At 41.1% G+C, this 18940-nt stretch overlaps 1 protein-coding gene across 1 annotated transcript; it reads right to left on the bottom strand.

The window, feature by feature from the left end:
• Nucleotides 1-1273: 1273 nt before the first annotated feature.
• Nucleotides 1274-18494, bottom strand: tap1 (transporter 1, ATP-binding cassette, sub-family B (MDR/TAP)). The gene is made up of 13 exons (XM_050047531.1): nucleotides 18189-18494; nucleotides 15925-16257; nucleotides 13029-13257; nucleotides 11803-11917; nucleotides 11352-11476; nucleotides 10880-11085; nucleotides 8584-8781; nucleotides 8017-8145; nucleotides 7662-7853; nucleotides 7394-7567; nucleotides 4611-4770; nucleotides 3783-3919; nucleotides 1274-3693 (listed from the first exon to the last, which is right to left on the bottom strand). The coding sequence occupies exons 2-13, from the start codon at nucleotides 16243-16245 to the stop codon at nucleotides 3463-3465; spliced, it is 2217 nt and encodes a 738-aa protein (XP_049903488.1). The 5' UTR covers nucleotides 16246-16257; nucleotides 18189-18494; the 3' UTR covers nucleotides 1274-3462.
• Nucleotides 18495-18940: the final 446 nt, after the last annotated feature.

The raw sequence follows: 18940 nt of genomic DNA, 5'->3' as shown, positions 1-18940 counted from the left end.
GTGGTAACTGTATTTTTATGAACCTTATGAAATGACTGACAATTAATTTGGCATGATACATATCTTTAGGTAGTAAGTGTTCTGAACATGCGTTTATTTGATGTGCTGATGGACACATATGGTCTCTTTTTTATCTGATATCTGCCTCTGCAACTGCTCATGCATTTAAAGCAGCACTTTGCACAAACAGCCAACATAAACCCTCACAGCTTTTAGCCTTTAAAGTTTATGACCAAAATAGCTCGAATTGGAATCATTAGTTTTCTTAAAGTTGGTGATCAATGCCTGGGTTGGCTGTCAATAAAGACTCTGTGACAAAGAATAACAGTGTAGTCTAGCCTCATGCAATATTATTATAGTTTAGTAAAACTAAACAACTGAACAAAAACATTTAAATATGTTGCTATATGCTTAGTATTGGGATAAAATATACTACACCTTTTTTTCAGCTATAATTAATGTCCCCAAAGAAAACTTTGTCACCATGTTTTACCTAACAAGATAAAGTTAATAAGATAATAAGATTATTCTTATTAATAAAGCTCTAATAAATTCCTACCCCTCCTCTAAACTGAGGAGGGGTAGGAATAAATAAGTGTATGCTTCCTACTACTCCTTTTTTTGTTAGATTTGTGCTGTTTATGAGAATCTATTCATTGAGTTTGTTGTATAGGTGTATCGTTCATTTCATTGTTGTTTTGCTTTGTTTTTATCTTTGTTGTTTTACAGGTTTGAAATAAAACAATCAATCAATCATCTTATATCTTGCCCCTGACAAATACACTTCATAGACAGCTATGATTTAAAAAACCTTAAATTCATTCTCAAAATAACACCAACTACAGTGAAGCTAAACATTCAGCCTACTCTGGAAACTAACTGAAACTAAACTGAACTGAAAACAAATATTAAAAACAAAATAAAAAATAAAAACTAGGTAAAATTCCAAAACTATAACTCTGGCCTGGTGCGGGACTCCACTGAATAATTACTGCACTTTCATAAAGCTGTAGGACTCATGTTTTTAAAAGAATGCATGGCCAAAACTGAAGCAGAGATATCCCTGAGATATCCTGTATTTTAATCCCCATGGGTCAAGCTCCAAAAATGTCGGAGCCCACAATTCCCATAAAGAAACTCAATGAGACCTTACAGTAAATCAAACTCTGACCTTTCAGTTTAGAAGTGAGGATTTCTAATAACAATTTTGAGTTTCAAACACCAAACCTACATTACCCACTGTTCTCAAAAAAACTCCCCCCAGAGCCACAGATAATATTTTACAGTTGTTTTTATTGGCTGAGTCAAACATACACCTCATGACAAATGAACTGACCTTCATGTGTAAAATTCGTGAAGTGGTCCTTTAAATGCAAGAAAAATCAAACACATGTAAATAGTGGTATGTCAGAGCCCCAAATTACTTCTCCCAGGATAGGGATTTTTAAAAAAAAAATTAAATATCGAAAAGAAGAAATCCAGAAGTCAAATTCATTGTCAGAGCTAAGCGGTGGGAAACAGTGTTCACAAGTTGAAAAAATGTACATGATTAGAGAATCATCAATACAAGGAAAAGCACAGGAAAAATAAAACAAAGACAAATGTGAAAAATATCTACAACCAAAACATTAAAAAACACTCAATCTTACATATTGCAATATGAAATACCTAAAATCTAGCTGTATGATCTCTTCTACATCTATATTTGCAAAGTACAAAAGCAATACAGTGTACGATAGTCATAAACTCTCTTCAGGATGATTTCCAGTCATGCCCTTTGGCATCTGGAAGCTTCCCAGTCGGAAACAGAGTCGACAACATGACAATAAATACCATGGAACAGCTGATATTTTTCATAGTATTGCCATATAATTTATATACCATGGGCACTATCCCTTCAATACTGTATGTAAGAGCCAAATATGTCATTCAGCAGACCTGAATTGTTTTTACTATGGTGCACACTGCGTGGCGCTGTATTGATATTGGGGTATGAAGGTAGGAACAACATTGTTGCCATCAGGTGTTGCACCATGGAAGAGCAAAAGGTTTTTGACCGCTGTGGTGCGAGCCAGTGTGCAGCATGCTGTGTGTTCGGTTTGGAATAATGATAAAGAAATGGACATGTATTCAACCTGTGTTTTAGTGATATGAATAAATACGATGGTTATTCTGCAACTGGAACCTGCAGTCTATTGTTTGAATGCGACACAACCAAGGAAGCTGTGGCATCAACCGTGTGCAAAGCTCGTCAGCCAGGTCAATGTAGCTGCAGGTAATAGGCTTAGCTCCTGCACTGTATCTACAGTTGTATTGACCAGCGTGGGCAACGTTGCAAATCAATAAGCAAGATTTGATTTTAGATGATGATGTGCATCAATGTGATGTAATACCTTTATATGGCATTTGTCAAATTTTGCGATATATATTTAAATTAAAGAGAATTTTGTCTGTGCCTCCCAGTCCAAGTAGGACCAGTCTTCCCAGAACAGTTGGGGTTCAGACGCCTCCAGGGGCTTCTAACTGAAGGGTACTTAAATTTTTCCAGGGTCTGAAATCCAAGATAAGGGATTTCAAGCACAACTTCACCGTCTTCTAAGGTGCACAGAGAAGGGAAATATTAGCTGTGTCTCAATTCAGGGTCTGCAGCCTTTGAAAGCTGCATTTGAAAACTGATTGCATCACATCGGCACGACCGTGGCCGTCCCATTTCAAAGGCTCCTTCAAATGCAGCCTTCTTTCCTAGAATTTGGAGGATGCATCAGATGAATCCTTCCTCACCCAGCCTATCCCAAGATGCATTGTGCGCCGGTGACTATTATATATTAAGTTAACCAATAGCTGTTTACTAGCTAATGGTTAACTGTTGTTAACACTGCTATTAGCTAAAGCACACAGCTTAAACAATCTTAATTTAGTTTAAATTAAATAAGTTTATCTGAAACATATCAATTGGCAGTGTCTTCGGCGGTGAATCATCTCCTCAAGTATTATATTTAAAAAGATATATATATAATAACAATCTCTGGGTCCATGATTTCAGACTAACTGATTTACGAGCTTACTCCTTCTTTCGTCAAGCGCAGCTGGTTGCTAGGTAACAGGAGCACCAATGGGTCAGGGCGAGAACAACTGGTGATGCAACCAGGAAATCCTCCGCAGACCAGACAGTCCCATTTCAGAGACCGTTTGGTTTGGCTGATGCGGTCTTCAAAGCACGTGGCTGACGTCGACCGCGAAGGCCGCGTCCTTCAAAGGCTGCGTCCTTCAAAGGCTGCAGCCCCTGAATTGAGACACAGCTGTTGTTTATGGGCAAAAACTCCAGCAACTCATGTAGTATTAAGTGTGATCTCCTAATAAGGTTGTTATTTATTGTGCAAATATTGCTGGAGTTTTGACCCTTTAAGTCTGGACAGTTAACCTGCAACCTTCCTTCAACTGAGCAACCCCTGCCCGCAGGTATCAGTGTCTATCAATCGTCTCCTCTTCTCGACGATGGAAGCCCATATTCTGCTTCCTCACCAGTTCAGCATAAAGGCCGTCTTTCCTCAACAGCTCATCATGACTGCCCTCCTCCTTCACCGTCCCGTCGTTGAGGACAATTATATGATGGGCCTTCTCTACAACACTCATGTTGTTGGATATCAGCAGCACAGAGCAGTTGTTGGTTTGGCTCAACAAAGCTTGGTGGACCTGTTGAGTAAAATCATGACTTGGAGTTACATGTGGAAAACGGGAGTAAATAATGACCAAAATCTGAGAAGCTCAGAATAATTTCCTACCTGGTATGCATTCTCTGTGTCCAAGTCACTGGTGGCGTTGTCCAGTATCAGGATTTTAGGACGTCTGATTAAAGCTCTGGCAATGGCAATGCGCTGCTTCTGGCCTCCAGACACCTGGCCTCCCTTCTCCCCAGCATCTGTCCAACAGAAGGATGTACTGTTATTATGTTTATGTACATTTTGGAGGAATAGTAAGTGCATAGTTAAAGGCACAAATCAGCTATTAGCCAGAAAGCTAATGCTCTGCTAGCAAGATTCAAAGTCAATAGCATTGGTGTGTGAGATGGTCGCTGATGTCATACGAAGTATAAGTAAGTTGAGAGTGCCGGTGTGCTCCTTGCAGCTCGTGTGCCACAGTCTCCATCCTGTGGTTATCAGAGGATGAGGCACGAAAGGATTCCACTCAGTGTTGGAAATAAATTGTAAACAGAGGCTTTGACTGCCTGCGTCCCTGTTGCTATGGTCACTCACAGAATTATGTAGGCGGCGCATTAATTAAGAGCGGTGAACAGGCAGTTTCACCTGAACTAGTTAGTTAGTGGACATCCCGCAGCCAATCAGAATTAAGTATTCACCCAGAAATAAAATTAAAGCAATATGGATCCAGATAAGTGGCTGAAATGAATAAACTAAATTATGTGCTTTTCAAGACCTGCAGACACCCTGATCAGACAGCCTGAAAGACTGAGTTACTAAAATATTTGAAAACAACTAAGAAATGCACAGTTACAGACATTTTTGTAATTGTTATGCAAACATCCAGGAAGTTTTTGCAGAAGAACCCCACTTTAGGTTAGCCTGAATACATGCTGAGTTTGGGGGTCGAACCTGTGTCGTATCCACTCGACAGCTCCATGATGAACTCGTGAGCACTGGCCATCTTGGCAGCCCTGAACATCTCCTCATCAGAGGCATCCTCGTAGCCGTACTTGATGTTCTCCCGCACAGAGCGAGCAAACAGCACACAATCTTGGCTCACCACAGCAATCTATAAACAAACAGGACACAGAGGAAACGTCAGTGGCTGCTAACTGTCGCAGCTTACTGTGAGAATGGTTTACAACGAGGGCAACAGCTGAATAAAACTAGGAAAAAAGAGCTAATTAAAGTGTCCTTGTAATATTCCTGTGACAAAAATGAAACAGGAGCAAAGGAGTGAAGCTAAAGAGACATTCAGAGGAATCCAAGTTTCAGTGAACTCTGATTCACCTTTCTTATATCAGCATCATCATTGTGCAGCTCGGGGCTACTTTAATTTCATTTTCATTTCATTTTATGGTCTCAGCGGCAGAATTCACTTATGTATTTGTCATCTTGAATTTTAGTCAATTTTTGTGGTACAATGACTTGATAAACCCTTTAGGGTATCAGTTCTCACCCACACAGGCTGTGGTTTATTATGTCTTCATTCTTCTGTATGTCCAAATAAAGTGTACAGTCATTTTGCTTCTTGATTCTCAGTCTGAAAAAAGAGCTGGATAGAACAGTTGTGCAAACTACCCTCAGCATCCCAAAGGACTTTACTTGTGTCTGATTTTTATGGGGGCATAAGAATTTAAAGTCAAATAGGCTGTTTTTCATGGTGAAAAATAGACTTCTCAATGATATAAATGACAAATCTTCTGGGAAGAAACCACAGAAGCACAGAACTGGTGCAAGTGGACCTTTACTGTGACTTTGTTTGTTAGCCGTTCTGCTGTCTAGTGGCCAAAAATAACTTAATGCAGCTTTAAAGGTGCCCTGCAGGGTTTTTTGTATACAAGAAAATAAAAAGCTATATTTACTAGGGCTGCCTCCTAATAGACTACCAAATGTTAGTCGACCAGAAAGGCGATAAGTCAGCAACATTTCATCTGTCACTTAGTCGCAGAAAAGAAAAAACAAACACAAATGTGAAACTCTATTAGGAGCTGCACCTTGTCAAAATACATCAAAACCTATATGACTGGACCATGTGGGAATTTAATTTGAAAGGACAGACACAGGAAGTGTCCACAGTCAGCAGTCAGACAGGAATCACGTTATAAACCAAACACAGCCGACAGATATCTTTCCCTTCTTCTATAAATATTCAGTCTGATAAACACAGAAAAGTTGATCATGTTAGTGCAGGGCTACCCAGAGCTTTACATCTGTCCCACAGACGATAGGCCTACACACTGATAAACAGCTCCTGGAAGAAGATCAGCTCTGCACTCAGGATTTCAGGTAAATAGGCTATATGATGCTTGTTAAGGTTGCTTGGCAACCTCAGATACAACCTGCCGCTACGCTCTTGAAAGCTGGCACAAAAAAGGCACAAGAGTAGCGCCCAGCACCCGACCTCAGCATGTGTACGGCCCCTAATTTACGGGGCTGGCACCTGCGGTTATTCCACAGGCTAGTTAATAACATGTCGGGCAGGAAATCCAAAGTGTGGGATCATTTTGAGAAGGTGAAGGACGAACCCAAGGTGATATGTAAACTCATCTTCATTGGTCGACTACAAACATGACGTATCATCTGAAACATGGAAGTAGCTACATGCCCATTAGCCCACAGCGTCATTAACAGGCGGCTCGCTCAGTGTGTGACGTGCACTTGTAGATAAAATATAGGCCTATATTAATGAAGGTTCATTAGTACGGTTTTGTATTTCTCTGTAATGTAGCACAGTGTTAACAATGTTACTGATACTATTCTTTCTCACACCTTCAACTCAAACCATTGTGTTGCCCCGCCCAAAATATACTATTTAATAATTAAATTAATATCGTAAACATGCAGGTGGCTAGTCGACTAATGGCCCTAATCGGGGGCAGCCCTAATATTTACGGTCAGCGTTTCTCACCAAAGTGGCTCGGCAATCACTGTCTGGCAGCAATTTGCCTCACTATATTTGAATTTCTTCTGCACTGTGTCTCTTGGATGTCTGCTGCTTACATTCTGACACCTGATTGCTACCTTTTTATAAAGCCCACATCTCTTTTTTAGGTAACTAAAATACACTTTGTTGCTGACCCTATAATAGTGCACTGCTTAGCTTCTGTGGTAGCACTCCTGCCTGCTTCTCCAAACTCTGGCTGTGCCAACAGACCATACACTGTGGGTAATACACTAATAATAGATGAGAACCTCATACAACCTCACTTCAAAAGATCCAAACTATCCCTCTAAGCTCCTTATTATTGCGCTAACCACTAAGTAATTGATCACTTACAAAGCCCTGAGAGGCCTTGCTCCAAGTTACATAACAGATCTTTTATTGCCTGATGTTCCTTCTCGCACCCTGAGATCCTCAGATGCATCTTTTGTTGTTGTTCTGAGGTCTAGATTAATTCACAAAGATGACAGAGCCTTTGCAGTCAGAGCTCCACAACTTTGGAATGACTTGCCTGAGGAGATCAGGGCTGCAAATTCTGTCTCATCTTTTAAATCACTTCTGAAATGCATGTTTTTACTATGTTATTTTTATTCTCTGTGTATTGCTTTTATCTTGTTTTACTGCTTTGTCTTTTTAATTTTGTTTTGTAAAACACTTGTAAGTGTGTTAACGTTTATTATTATTATTATTATCATTATTATTACAAGATTGAAATACATAATGGAAAAAATGTCTTGTAACCACCCACCTTGTCATGTAAGTACTGGTTTTTGTAGTTTTTCAGTGGTTTCCCATCCAGTAGGATCTCCCCTGCTTGGAGCTTGTAAAATCTCTCCAGCAGCTTGACACAGGTCGACTTCCCTGATCTGTTAAGCCCCACAAGGGCAGTGACTTTGTCTGGCTTTATGTCCAGAGACAAGTTCTGGAAGAAGAGAGGAACAGGGTGATTTGGTAAAGAGTCATAAGTGATAAAATTGTAAATATAATAACTGCACAGGGGATAAACACAGCCATACCTTGAGCACAGGATTTTCGTCTTTGTTGCCAGAATAGGAAAATGTAACTTTTTTGAATTGAATGTGTCCCTTAAGCTTTTCGGGGGCCATGGTGCCCTCTGGGTATATGTCAGGTTTGCGATCCAAATATTCAAAGATCTTCTCAGACCCACCAATTGCTTTCTTCACCGCTGGGTAATACTGCATGACAGCCTGGAAGAGAGGTGGCAGAATGAGGAACTTTGCCATTTGCCTTAATTATATATTTTCTTTCACACAAAAAAATAGCAACTTGTAATTCTGCAACAGGGAAAACAAGTTTGAGGACATAACATCACTTCCAAGCTCATTCCTTTTATCTTGACCCGTGGCTCACCTCAACAGCCGAGGCAAACTGCAGCTCATAGAGGACGAATGACACCAGGTCTCCACTGCTAACGTCCCCCCTGGTTACAAGAGTCCCTCCATAGTACAGAATACACACCTTCAGGGCCAAGGTGGTCATCTGGGAGAACATAAACAGTGGTTTACACACTAAATTAATAGGGTTAAATAATACTCTTCAATGAACATGCAGTGTCAGTTTTCCTAATGTGCTCAATTTGGAGGAACTTCTGGCGTAGATAGGGGGCTATATGAGGAGCTCTGTTTAACTCCTGTCCCACCAACTGAGGCTACATTTAAAACTTAACATTTCTGGCTGCATTTCGTTTTCTGCATGAATTTGGTTTCATTTTCTGTTAGTAAACAGCTGATGACTGAAGAAGCAGAAAGTGATAAACACATCTTCGTGCTTTAAAAAGTCAGGAACCTCTGGGTGACATTGCAGACAGTGCATGCATATTTTGCTATTTTCTCTAGGTTACCCCCACTGTTTCATACTCACAGACATATGCTAAGGAATCATTGCACACTTTATAACCCAGATCAGTATTCAACTCACGCTGTTGGCCCAGGTCGAGCCTGCATAGGCTGCTGCTTCCTTTTTATTAAGGGCGTATGTATCCTCCAGCCGCTGTCTGTACCTCTCTGTCTCGCCATCCTCATTGGCAAAACTCCTCACTGTCTTCATGCTGGAGAACGTCTCTGTGGCCACCTGGTTGGCTTTGGCCAGTGACTCCTGAACCTTTGCGGCAATAGTCTGAAACATGGATAAAAAATTTAAATATAGACTTTGCAAAAATTTGATATCTTACAAACATGTCTGGTGGACATGATACAATCATAGCTGCACTGGAAATATTTTGACATTATGTCAAATTGTCTGGACCAGCATCCAGTGCCTGGGGTTGATTTTTCCTTGAGTCTAGCACCACGAGCTGTAACCACAACACTGACATATAAAGTAGACTGGTTGACACTGAGCCACATTTGCATTCATTTAGCAGTCATGCCTCCGTGCAGCTGATGGATATAACTCCAATATTCTCCCTCCTTGTAACTAACCCCAGAGGGAAATATCTAACAATAATAATTATGCATTTTATGTATAGGCGCCTTTCAAAGCACTCAAGGACACCTTACAGGACACAGTTAAAAAGGACAGGACAGAGGACAGAACTGCAATCATCAATTCAAGATGTAACCAAAGAATGAACATGGATAGCAGTGCTCTGATGTTTAAGTGATGGGTGATGATTAATATTTCGTAGATGAATGTAGGCAGACTGAGACATTATTAATGTGGGCCTCGAAGGACAATATGCTGTCTGTTTGTTTGTTTGTCTGTAGCTGTTGAATGCTCCACTACGTTCACCAGCTAGTTGCTAACTTTGTCTGTCTGCTGTGACACTAGCGTACAAACCATTCATCACCCCTTTACGCTGAAAACAGCTGCCTGCCGTGACTAGAAACAACACTGATGAGAGCAGCGAGACTGAATCAGAGTGAAACGCGGTCTTTAAAAACCAAAACAATGGGCTCTAGTTTCCTGGCGCAGCGCAGGGTGGCGAACCCCGCGCAGAGCTAGTTTCGAGCAGCGCAACCCGAGGCGCGCTCAGTTTGGTAGTTTGGCAGACCGAGGTGCGCTGAGATGGGTGTGGCGGCGCAGCAGGGGGAGGTGTCGACAGATCCAGCTTGGCGCAGTGACAGTTTCGTGCCAAAAGGCTTCGCCGAAGGTGCGCTAAAAGCTCGCCAGCTGAAACCAGGTCTACTGTCAGCGCAGGGGGAGCGCAGCCGGTGTAAGCCGAAGTTTGGCTGACCGGCGGACAGTGCGCACACGTCACCAAAACCTCACAGGCAGGTTTCCAGAATATCAGGCACATTAACGATGCAATAAATACCCAAAAAACCACTATTCAATGCAACTATCTGCAATCAGCACATAAATGTATCTCTATATCGACTGTCCCGTCACATCTGATGTCAGATCAAAGGGGATTGGCACCGTTTGGCACGTTTGGCACGCGTAATGGAAACCCAACCTGATTTGATTAACACAGCTGCAAACTAATGAGTTCACATCCCTCTCAGCCAACCACAAACAGCCACAGCATCAGATAGGGAGTATATATTCAGCATCTGTCATCTTAGAAAAGTCAAAAGAAAAGAAACAGAGTGAGACTGCGAGAGAGAAAGAGAGAGCGCGCGCGCACGAGAGAAACGCAACATTGATTTACAATTGTGGTGACCTCCTCCCAGGCTACCTTTGCATCATCAGCCCGTGGAGGTCTGCTCGCAGTTCCGTATATTCGGACACTGCGAGCTTGGACCTCCCGGACCAAAACATCAGTTTCCTCCTGGGAGAAGTTTGGCCGTCTGACGCTGCTGCTCTCTTCTGCCATGGCGAATTGAGTAAACTCTCATTACGCCTTTGCGCGGCGCATTTAAGGGCGAGGAGAGGGGCTCATTTGATTGGTGTGATGTGTGTAAAACCCACTCCACGCCTTCTCTCCTCCCTCTTTCCGACTTGCGCAGGTAGGAGGGACGGAGGTGGGAAAGAGGAGTAGCTGCGCCAGCGCGCACGGTGCACCAAACTTGCAAAATCCGCCTGGCCACACCCAGTTGGCGAAGTGCAGGTGCGCTGCGCCCCCGCCTCACCCGGTCTGCGAAACTAGAGCCCAATGAGTTAAAAGACACTAAAATGCTACTTAGCTGAGAGGAGTGGCAAAATTGGGTGATAATTCCCTATGGGTTCCTCACTTCAAGCCCTCTCAGATTACACATAGACTTTTCATCCATTGCTAAAATAAAAATATTGATTAGAGCAGCTTTAAAGACATTTAGGAACTCCTCTGTACCTGGTGGAAGTGTCCAGTGAGCTTTGGTATGACCCAGATGATGGGCAGCCCCATGCAAGTGAGCAGGGACATTTTCCACGACTGGCTCACCATGAAGAACATGAGGAAGGCAAAACGCGCAGAGTACCACATCAAGAGACTCAGCTTCTCACTCAGTGCCTCGCTCATATCGTTGGTATCCGTGGTAATGCGGGACACAAGTTCACCTGAGAGAGCAGTTGTGCATTAGCCTTGTTGAGAGAATTACAGTGCAAGAACATGTTGTTAAAATCCTGCATTGTCTGTATTTTCAACAGCACATACAAACTCTGTCAATTCATACCAATCAGGACACTGAGCTTCACCTTGATAAAAATAACAGTGTGGCACAAGTGCAAGGAAAAATAGGTTCAGGATTCATGCATGATAACCTACTGTACACAGTACTGTTTCCCTTCTGTTGAGTCATATGTACAGTACAAACATGATTTACCTGTGGCCTTGAAGAAAGCAATCTCCTGTTTCAGCACAGCCTGGAAGACGGCTCCCTGCACTGCTGTGTGTATGCGGCTCATGGTGACATTGTACGTGAGATCACATACAAATTCAAGCACAGCGCTGAAACGTGCGACAGAGGACACATTACAGTGGAAAGTACCCAAAATATCACTACAGTTATTATTGTACTACCACCTCTACTTTCAAGTGAATATAACAACATTTCTTCTTCTTTAAACTATGCAGAACTGTCAGTTATGGTTTGTAAATACGCTCGCCAGCAAAAGTTAAAGTAAAAGCAAACCCCAGACTGAGTCTCATTTAGCATTTTGCCTCGCTATGACTGCATTTCTTCTGCACTGTGTCTCTTGGATGTCTGCTGCTTACGTTCTGACACCTGGTTGCTACCTTTTTAAAAACTGCTTTAGGTGATCTACTAAAGTTACCTGGCAATAGTCATAAGCGTCATGACTGTGATGGCTTCTGTGAATGCATCAGGCGCTTCTTCATTTATGATCCAGTCAGCCACACGACCAGTGTATTGAGGAACAGCCATTTCACCTGAGGTCAAAAGTTCACATCATCACAAAACTTATCTTTGGGGAGACCAAGCTGTTAATCTTTGTGCTGTTAGATCGGCCTAAAGAGTCAACACTATTACAGAAGAAGAGACATGACAGGCTGTTGATGGCCTACGCAACCATCTAGACTTTTGCATGTCCTTATTTGCCTACCACAGCGTGTCCCAAAAAATTAGAATCTATGTGTGGCGGTAGCTGACGATGACGGTGGAGTTCTTCATGAGTTTTTTTTTTCTGCAGCAGCAGTTTGTTGAGTTTGAGTGACTGGGTGGAGAATTGGTCAGTCAGTCAGCTTGTGGTTGAATCCAGGGCCTCCTACCAGTGGGATGTGCCCAGAACACCTCTAACGGGAGGCGCCCAGGAGGCATCCTGATCAGATGCCCGAACCACCTCAACTGACCCCTTTCAACGCAAGGGAGCAGCCGCTCTACTTCGAGCTCCCTCCAGTTGTCCGAGCTCCTCACCCTATCTCTAAGGCTGAGCTCAGACACCCCACAGAGGAAACTCATTTCGGTCGCTTCTATCTATGATGTCATTCTTTCAGTCACTACCCAGAGCTCATGACCATAGCTGAGGGCTGGGACGTAGATGAACCAGTAAATCGAAAGCTTCGCCTTCCAGCTCAGCTCCCTCTTCACCATGATGGTCCAATGCAGCGCCTCCATCACTGAAGAAGCCGCAACAAACCGCCAATCTATCTCACGCTTCATTCTACCCTCACTCATGAACAAGACCCCGAGATACTTGAACTCACTTGCTTGAGGCAGAAACTCTCACTAAGAGCGATTCAAGAAGACCTTGACGAAACGGAATATTTGGACTATGAGCACCTTGTCTGGGGTGGGACACTGTGTGAGAAACCCTGCAATATAATTTCATTTTATTTACATTTATTGAATGAGATCATCAGACAATTTCCAGATATAAAATATTATGAGTTAAGTTTTTCCAGCCTTCATAATTCTCTACTTGAACCTGAAAGACAGCAAAATCTTCATAGCTCTGCTTGTAAAACACCACCTACTACAAGAGTGAAGCTGCAAACAACGACGACATGCCATTCATTTAAATTAAGGTGTTGTCTCTCTTACCATATGAAGAGAGAACTACGAGACACAGCACAAAAACAAAGCGCCTGCTATAGGGCAGCATGTATCCCATCAGCCTCTTCAGAGGGGAAATGATGTCGTCTTTGGGCTTCTCCGAAGGCGCCCTTGTCAACAGAGATGAGACGTATCGACCCCAGGACAACAACAGAGACGACACGTATCGACTCCAGTAGAGCCAAGCTACGACGGTCACAGCATAACCCTGTAACACCTGGAAAACAAATCACACTTTTAACACACAAATCCAGAAAATTATTGTATGAAATATTTTTTAATGCTACAGATGGTTTGGACAAATGTTAGGATCAAAGCAAAAACAACATGTCTAAAATGGGGGATTTTTTTTGCTCTCTTCAGACTGGTTTGCTTTTGATTGTATTCTTTATAATAAAATTAACTGAAGTAGTTTTTTCATTTTTGGCAAATAATTTAATAAATAAGTTACTGGGGGTTAATTGTGCATTTTCTATTTGAATCCAAGGTTGTTCTGAAGAATTTGCCACTATGTGATATATATAGAAACTTTGTGATGCTAAGTAGTATTTTTCTAAGTCTGGTAAATTGAATCCTCCGTTTTCTTTTTGTAGTTGTAAGATTGATTTGTTTATTCTTGCAGGTTTACCTTGCCATATGAATTCAGATAATTTTGAGTACATTGTTTTAAAAAATGTTTTCAGTGGTAGTATAGGAGTTATTGAAAAAGTAAATAGGAGTTTAGGAAGGCATACCATTCTGAATAGATTAATTCGTCCCGTTAAGTTGAGTGGAAGATTTTTCCATTTTAATAGATAATTTGTAATTTCTTTTGATACCATTAATAAATTGTCTTTGTACAGTTGATTTTTAGAGTTTCTTATATGACAACCTAGGTATTTAAATCCTTTCTTCGTCCACTTAAATGATTTGAGAGAATCTGGAATTTCTTTTGTTTCATTAATAGGCATGATCTCTGTTTTATCTATATTGATTTTATAACCTGATATTTTTGAAAATTCTGAAATTAAGTCTAATAATTTTGGTATGGTTTTCTCATATTTTGTTAAATATAAGATTAGATCATCTGCAAACAGATTTAATTTGGTTTAATTCTGGTTTGCTTTTGGTTTCACTATTGTTTCTGTTCGAGGCTCAACAGCTTCATTACAAAAATAATACAACAAAATGACCTTAACAAGTATTTAAACCCTGCTGAGCACGTTATAAAATCTTACTTACAGCAAATGTGATAAATAATTCAATGAATTGAGTTAATTCTACTAACTTCTATAACAAAAAAACTGTTGTTGCAGCAGGAGAGCTGTTAACACTGGAAGAAATGATCAGATCTTTTAGTAAAATAAAAGAAACAATATCACAGTGCAAGATACTCAATTTCAAGTAAAGGTTCTGTATTTAAGATCTTACTCAAGTGAAAGTAAGGAGGAATTAAGTGCACACTTTACTTGAAGTATCAAAAGTGAAAGTACTTGTCATGCTGCAGAAAGTCCCTGTCAGTGTCATATTGTGAAACATCTGTTTATTATTACTGATTATGTAGCTGGTGGATGTGGAGATCATTTTAACTACATTATATTGCTGGGTATTTTATTAATTGATAACAATGCACTGTACTTCATAAGATCATTGTGGTTTTTGTATGTAAAATCTTAATCTGCAAAGTAACTAGTAATTAAACTGATCAGCCAAAACATTAAAACCACTGACAGGTGAAGTGAACAACATTGATTACACCAGCAACCACTCAAACACTGTTGCAGGCCAAGTACCCCCCCTCATGGCAACAGTACTCCTCAATGGCAGTGGCCCCCCAGCAGAAAAAAGCAGCATGCCACACTACAAAAACTGTTCAGAAATGGCCTGTGGAGCGTGACAAACAGCTCAAGGTGTCGACCTGGCTTCTAAATTTCCCAGGTCCCAGTCTGCTCAAGGATTCTTGCGATGTGCTGATACCCCAGATGTACCCCTAATCCAAGGCGGGGCCTGCTTGGATCGGACTTGGCTCTGATCTGTCGAGGCATGGACACAGGATCTCTGGGAGTGTCCTGCGGTGTCTGGCACCAGTGCGTTGGCGGCAGATCCATTTAGTCCAGTGGGTTGTGAGGTGGGTTAATGGCACGTACCACAGATGCTCATTCAGATTGGGATCTGGGGAATTTGGAGGCCAGGTTGACACTTTGAGGTCTTTGTCACATTCCTTGGGCCATTCCTGAGAGATGTTTGCAGTGTGGCATGGTGCATTATCCTGCTAGGGGGCCACTGCCTTTGGGGAGTGCTTATGCCATGAGGGGGTGGTCTGCAACAGTGTTTGAGTGGGTGGAACATGTCAGGTGGTATCCACATGAATGCCAGAACCAAAGGTTTCCCAGCAGAACAAAGCATTGGAACAAACTAATCAAAGTTATTCACTTCACCTGTCAGTGGTTTGAATGTTTTGGCTGATTGGTGTATAGCTATGTAGTGAGGTAAAAAGTACAGTATTTCCCTCTGAAATTTAGTAGAATAGAAGTATAAATTAACATAAATTGGAAATACTCAGGTACAAGTACCTCAAAACTGTACTTAGTTACATTGCACCAGCATCTACAGTACCCACTGTACAAGCTCCCTCAAGCAAGGACTTTTTGCTAATTACACATCATCAGTTTAGGATATCCATGTTTGTTTATCATTTCTTACCAAGTTTATTTTTGGATATACAGTTTATTAATAGCTAAACTTGAAGTCAGCACATGAACACACACTACGGTCAGTGAGCCATCATGGGCTCATCTCTAGAGCCATCGCCCCCAGTTACATACTAACTACCTAAAAAAGATGTTAAGAAAAGTGCCTGCAACTAAATATGACTTCAAACACATCTGCAAAAAGAGACACCCACCCTTTCCCAGGAGTGCCACCCCCACAGTTCCTCCATGACCGACTGCCCCAGCGCCCAGAGAAAAGTGGTGTACACCGGGAAGTGGAAGCAAAGGACCCCTAAGCTCTGCAGCCCCTCAAAGCTGCTCATCCATGGCAGGCTTCCAGGGTAGGTGAAGGTGAGGAAGGCGAGGAGGACGGCCCTGATCACCCCTCCGCCCCACAGGGTGATGAACGGATGGGAGAAAAGGAGTGGGGAGAGGTGGGCCAAGCGGATGGCGTGCACCACACACACATCCAGGCACGTGAAGAGCAGGGGGAAGAAGTAGCTCATTTTTTGCATAATGCGCAGGTTCTGCAAATGAAAGGGACAGAGGGGGTTAGTGGCTGAGGTCTCACATGTGGGATTCACTAAGGCCTCCAAACAGGAAACATAATTATTACCTATGGGCAGGCTGGGGAGTAACAAAATACAAATAACTGAGTTCTGTCTTTACAATACAAAATATAAGTAAATCTGTGGTGTTATAAATACAGTTACAATCTTAAAAAATAGATTACCTGAGGAGATAATTTTTGTTTTATAATGTGGTTTGTTTACATTACATAACATAACAAAAATGCATATTTAACAGATTCAGTGTGGACAGAGAGCCAAGCACAGTGTAAAATTCATATGACGCACCCATTTACCATAGACAGATTTAAAAAAGTGTGTGCAGTGCAGCTGCCATACAACAATGGCACAGGAAATGCACAGACAGGACACTTTTGTGTGTTTTTGGCATAAAAATATAACACGTAGATATATGAGCTCATGATTTTGACGTATTCCAAAAGCAATAATAATAATAATAATAATAATAAACAACTTTATTTCTATAGCACCTTTCTAAACCAGAGTTACAAAGTGCTTCCCAGTACAATACCATACTACATCAGAAAACAAAAAAGTGAAAGAACGTCATTTACAGAAAATGCAATTCACAACACGAGACAGCAACACGTGCACTTATTCCTGTACCACCTTACAAAGACAATTATGGTCAGAGATTATTTTGTCACACTTACACTAAGATCCCACACTACATTAAAGCAATAACCTCTATTACACATTTCAAACACGCATATAAACACTATCTGAACGAGGGACATACCTGCAACCACTGATTTAAATCTCATATCCCATTTTTAAATGGACTATTTTAGTAGTCGACTAATCGGTTTGAGTCATTTTTCATAGAAAAGTACTATAAAAGTACCCCAAAATACTCTTACTGCAGTTTCTTACGTTCAGATATTGGCAGCTTTACACACTCTCCTGTAACAGTGAACTAAAACCCTTCAGCGTGAGTATGAAACAAGACATTAGATGACATAATTTTGGGGTTTGGGCGAGACAGACTGACATTTTTCAGCATTTTAACACATTTTTCGATGAAATGATTAGTCGACTAATCGAAGAAATAATCGACAGATTAGTCGACAATGAAAATAATCGTTAGTTGCAGCCCTAATGTGCAGCCGACAAATCTGCAGCAACTGTGTGATGCTGTCATGTCAACATGGGCCAAAATCTCTGAGGAAAGTTTCCAGCACCTTGTTGAATCTATGACACCAAGAATTAAGACATCTCTGACGGCAAAAGGGGTCCAACCTGGTACTAGTTAGGTGTACCTAATAAAGTGGCTGGTGAGTGTATAAACATACATACACATATAGGCTTCATATACGTACATACACACACACATTCAGGTTAATATACATGTATATTTACTTGAATGTGTGTGTATGTAAGTGTATATGTATATATGCATGTACACACATACCCACTTAATTTGAGTAATCTAATGCCATACGTGTCAAATTACATGTAAGGGCATGTACTCAGTAATCTGTAGTGGAATACATTTTAAAGTAACCCTCCAAACAGTGCCTGTGGGCAGAAACATGTAGTATACATAGTTTAATATATAGCTTTTTTTTTTATACCCCTTTATAACTGCGTAAGATAGGGCGGTAATTTGACTTGCGTCCCTCATGGTGAGTTTACTTTCACTTTGCTGCAGATAGTATTCTTCGTTACTTTCATTTTCATCTACACTGCTGAGTTATTAGAAACACTTTGACACAAACCTAAAGACACAGTCACACAAACGAATTAGCACAACACTCAAAAACACACTATCACTGCTAGAATTACTGTTAACATGTGCTACAGTAAGTACAGTATGTTAGCTAGCCCAGTTTAGCTAGTATCATTACAGGTGTTTAAATCCAACTTACCTGTCCTTTCGACGGGCAGAGTTTAATGTGGCGGTTTGATGTTCGTCTAAGAACGTAAACCGACACCAGTATTTACCAAAAACTAACTTATATTGTCAATTTATCGATTAACAACCGGCTTCTCCTTGAGACGTCGACACAGCTAACTTCCAACTGTCAAACTGAAACCGAAAGTAACTATTTATACGCTTTTACAACGGAAAGCCCCTGGTCTGTGTGCCAACATGGCGCACGAAGACGACTGAGGAAGATTCACGCACTTTAATTTAAGTTGTACCGTATTTATCTAACTCCTGCTTTTATAAACTAAAGTAAAACTACGGTAATGAATGTTGCACAGCGGTGCACACAGTCTGAGGTGATATGATCTGCCTGGTGTGAACTAACATGGGTCATCTTTAGTACAACAGCGACACCATGTGGTCAGATTATGGAACTGCTACAGCTCGGCTCTATCAGTCTAACATTATTGTGTGTAATACCCAGTGTTAGGAAGTAACTAGTTACATGTCATGAAATTACAAAATAAATGTAACTGTAATTAGTCACAGTTACCAAGAAAAATATGTAATTAAATTACAGTTATAAATCAAAGTGTAGCAATTTATATTCTACTGGGTAAAAAGTTTATATGTAGCCTAAAATAAAACATTTATTTTGTTGCTTTGCATCTTATATACGTATATGCAGCCTATATCTGGACATTTTTGGACATTTTTTAGCTTTATTGTCTGGTTTAAATTATTTGTTAG

This window comes from Epinephelus moara, chromosome 6 (genome assembly GCF_006386435.1).
Source record: "Epinephelus moara isolate mb chromosome 6, YSFRI_EMoa_1.0, whole genome shotgun sequence".
Classification (NCBI taxonomy): Eukaryota; Metazoa; Chordata; class Actinopteri; order Perciformes; family Serranidae; genus Epinephelus; species Epinephelus moara.
The sequence above is the reverse complement of the archived record's forward strand: the minus strand, read 5'-3'. Positions and strand labels throughout refer to the sequence as shown.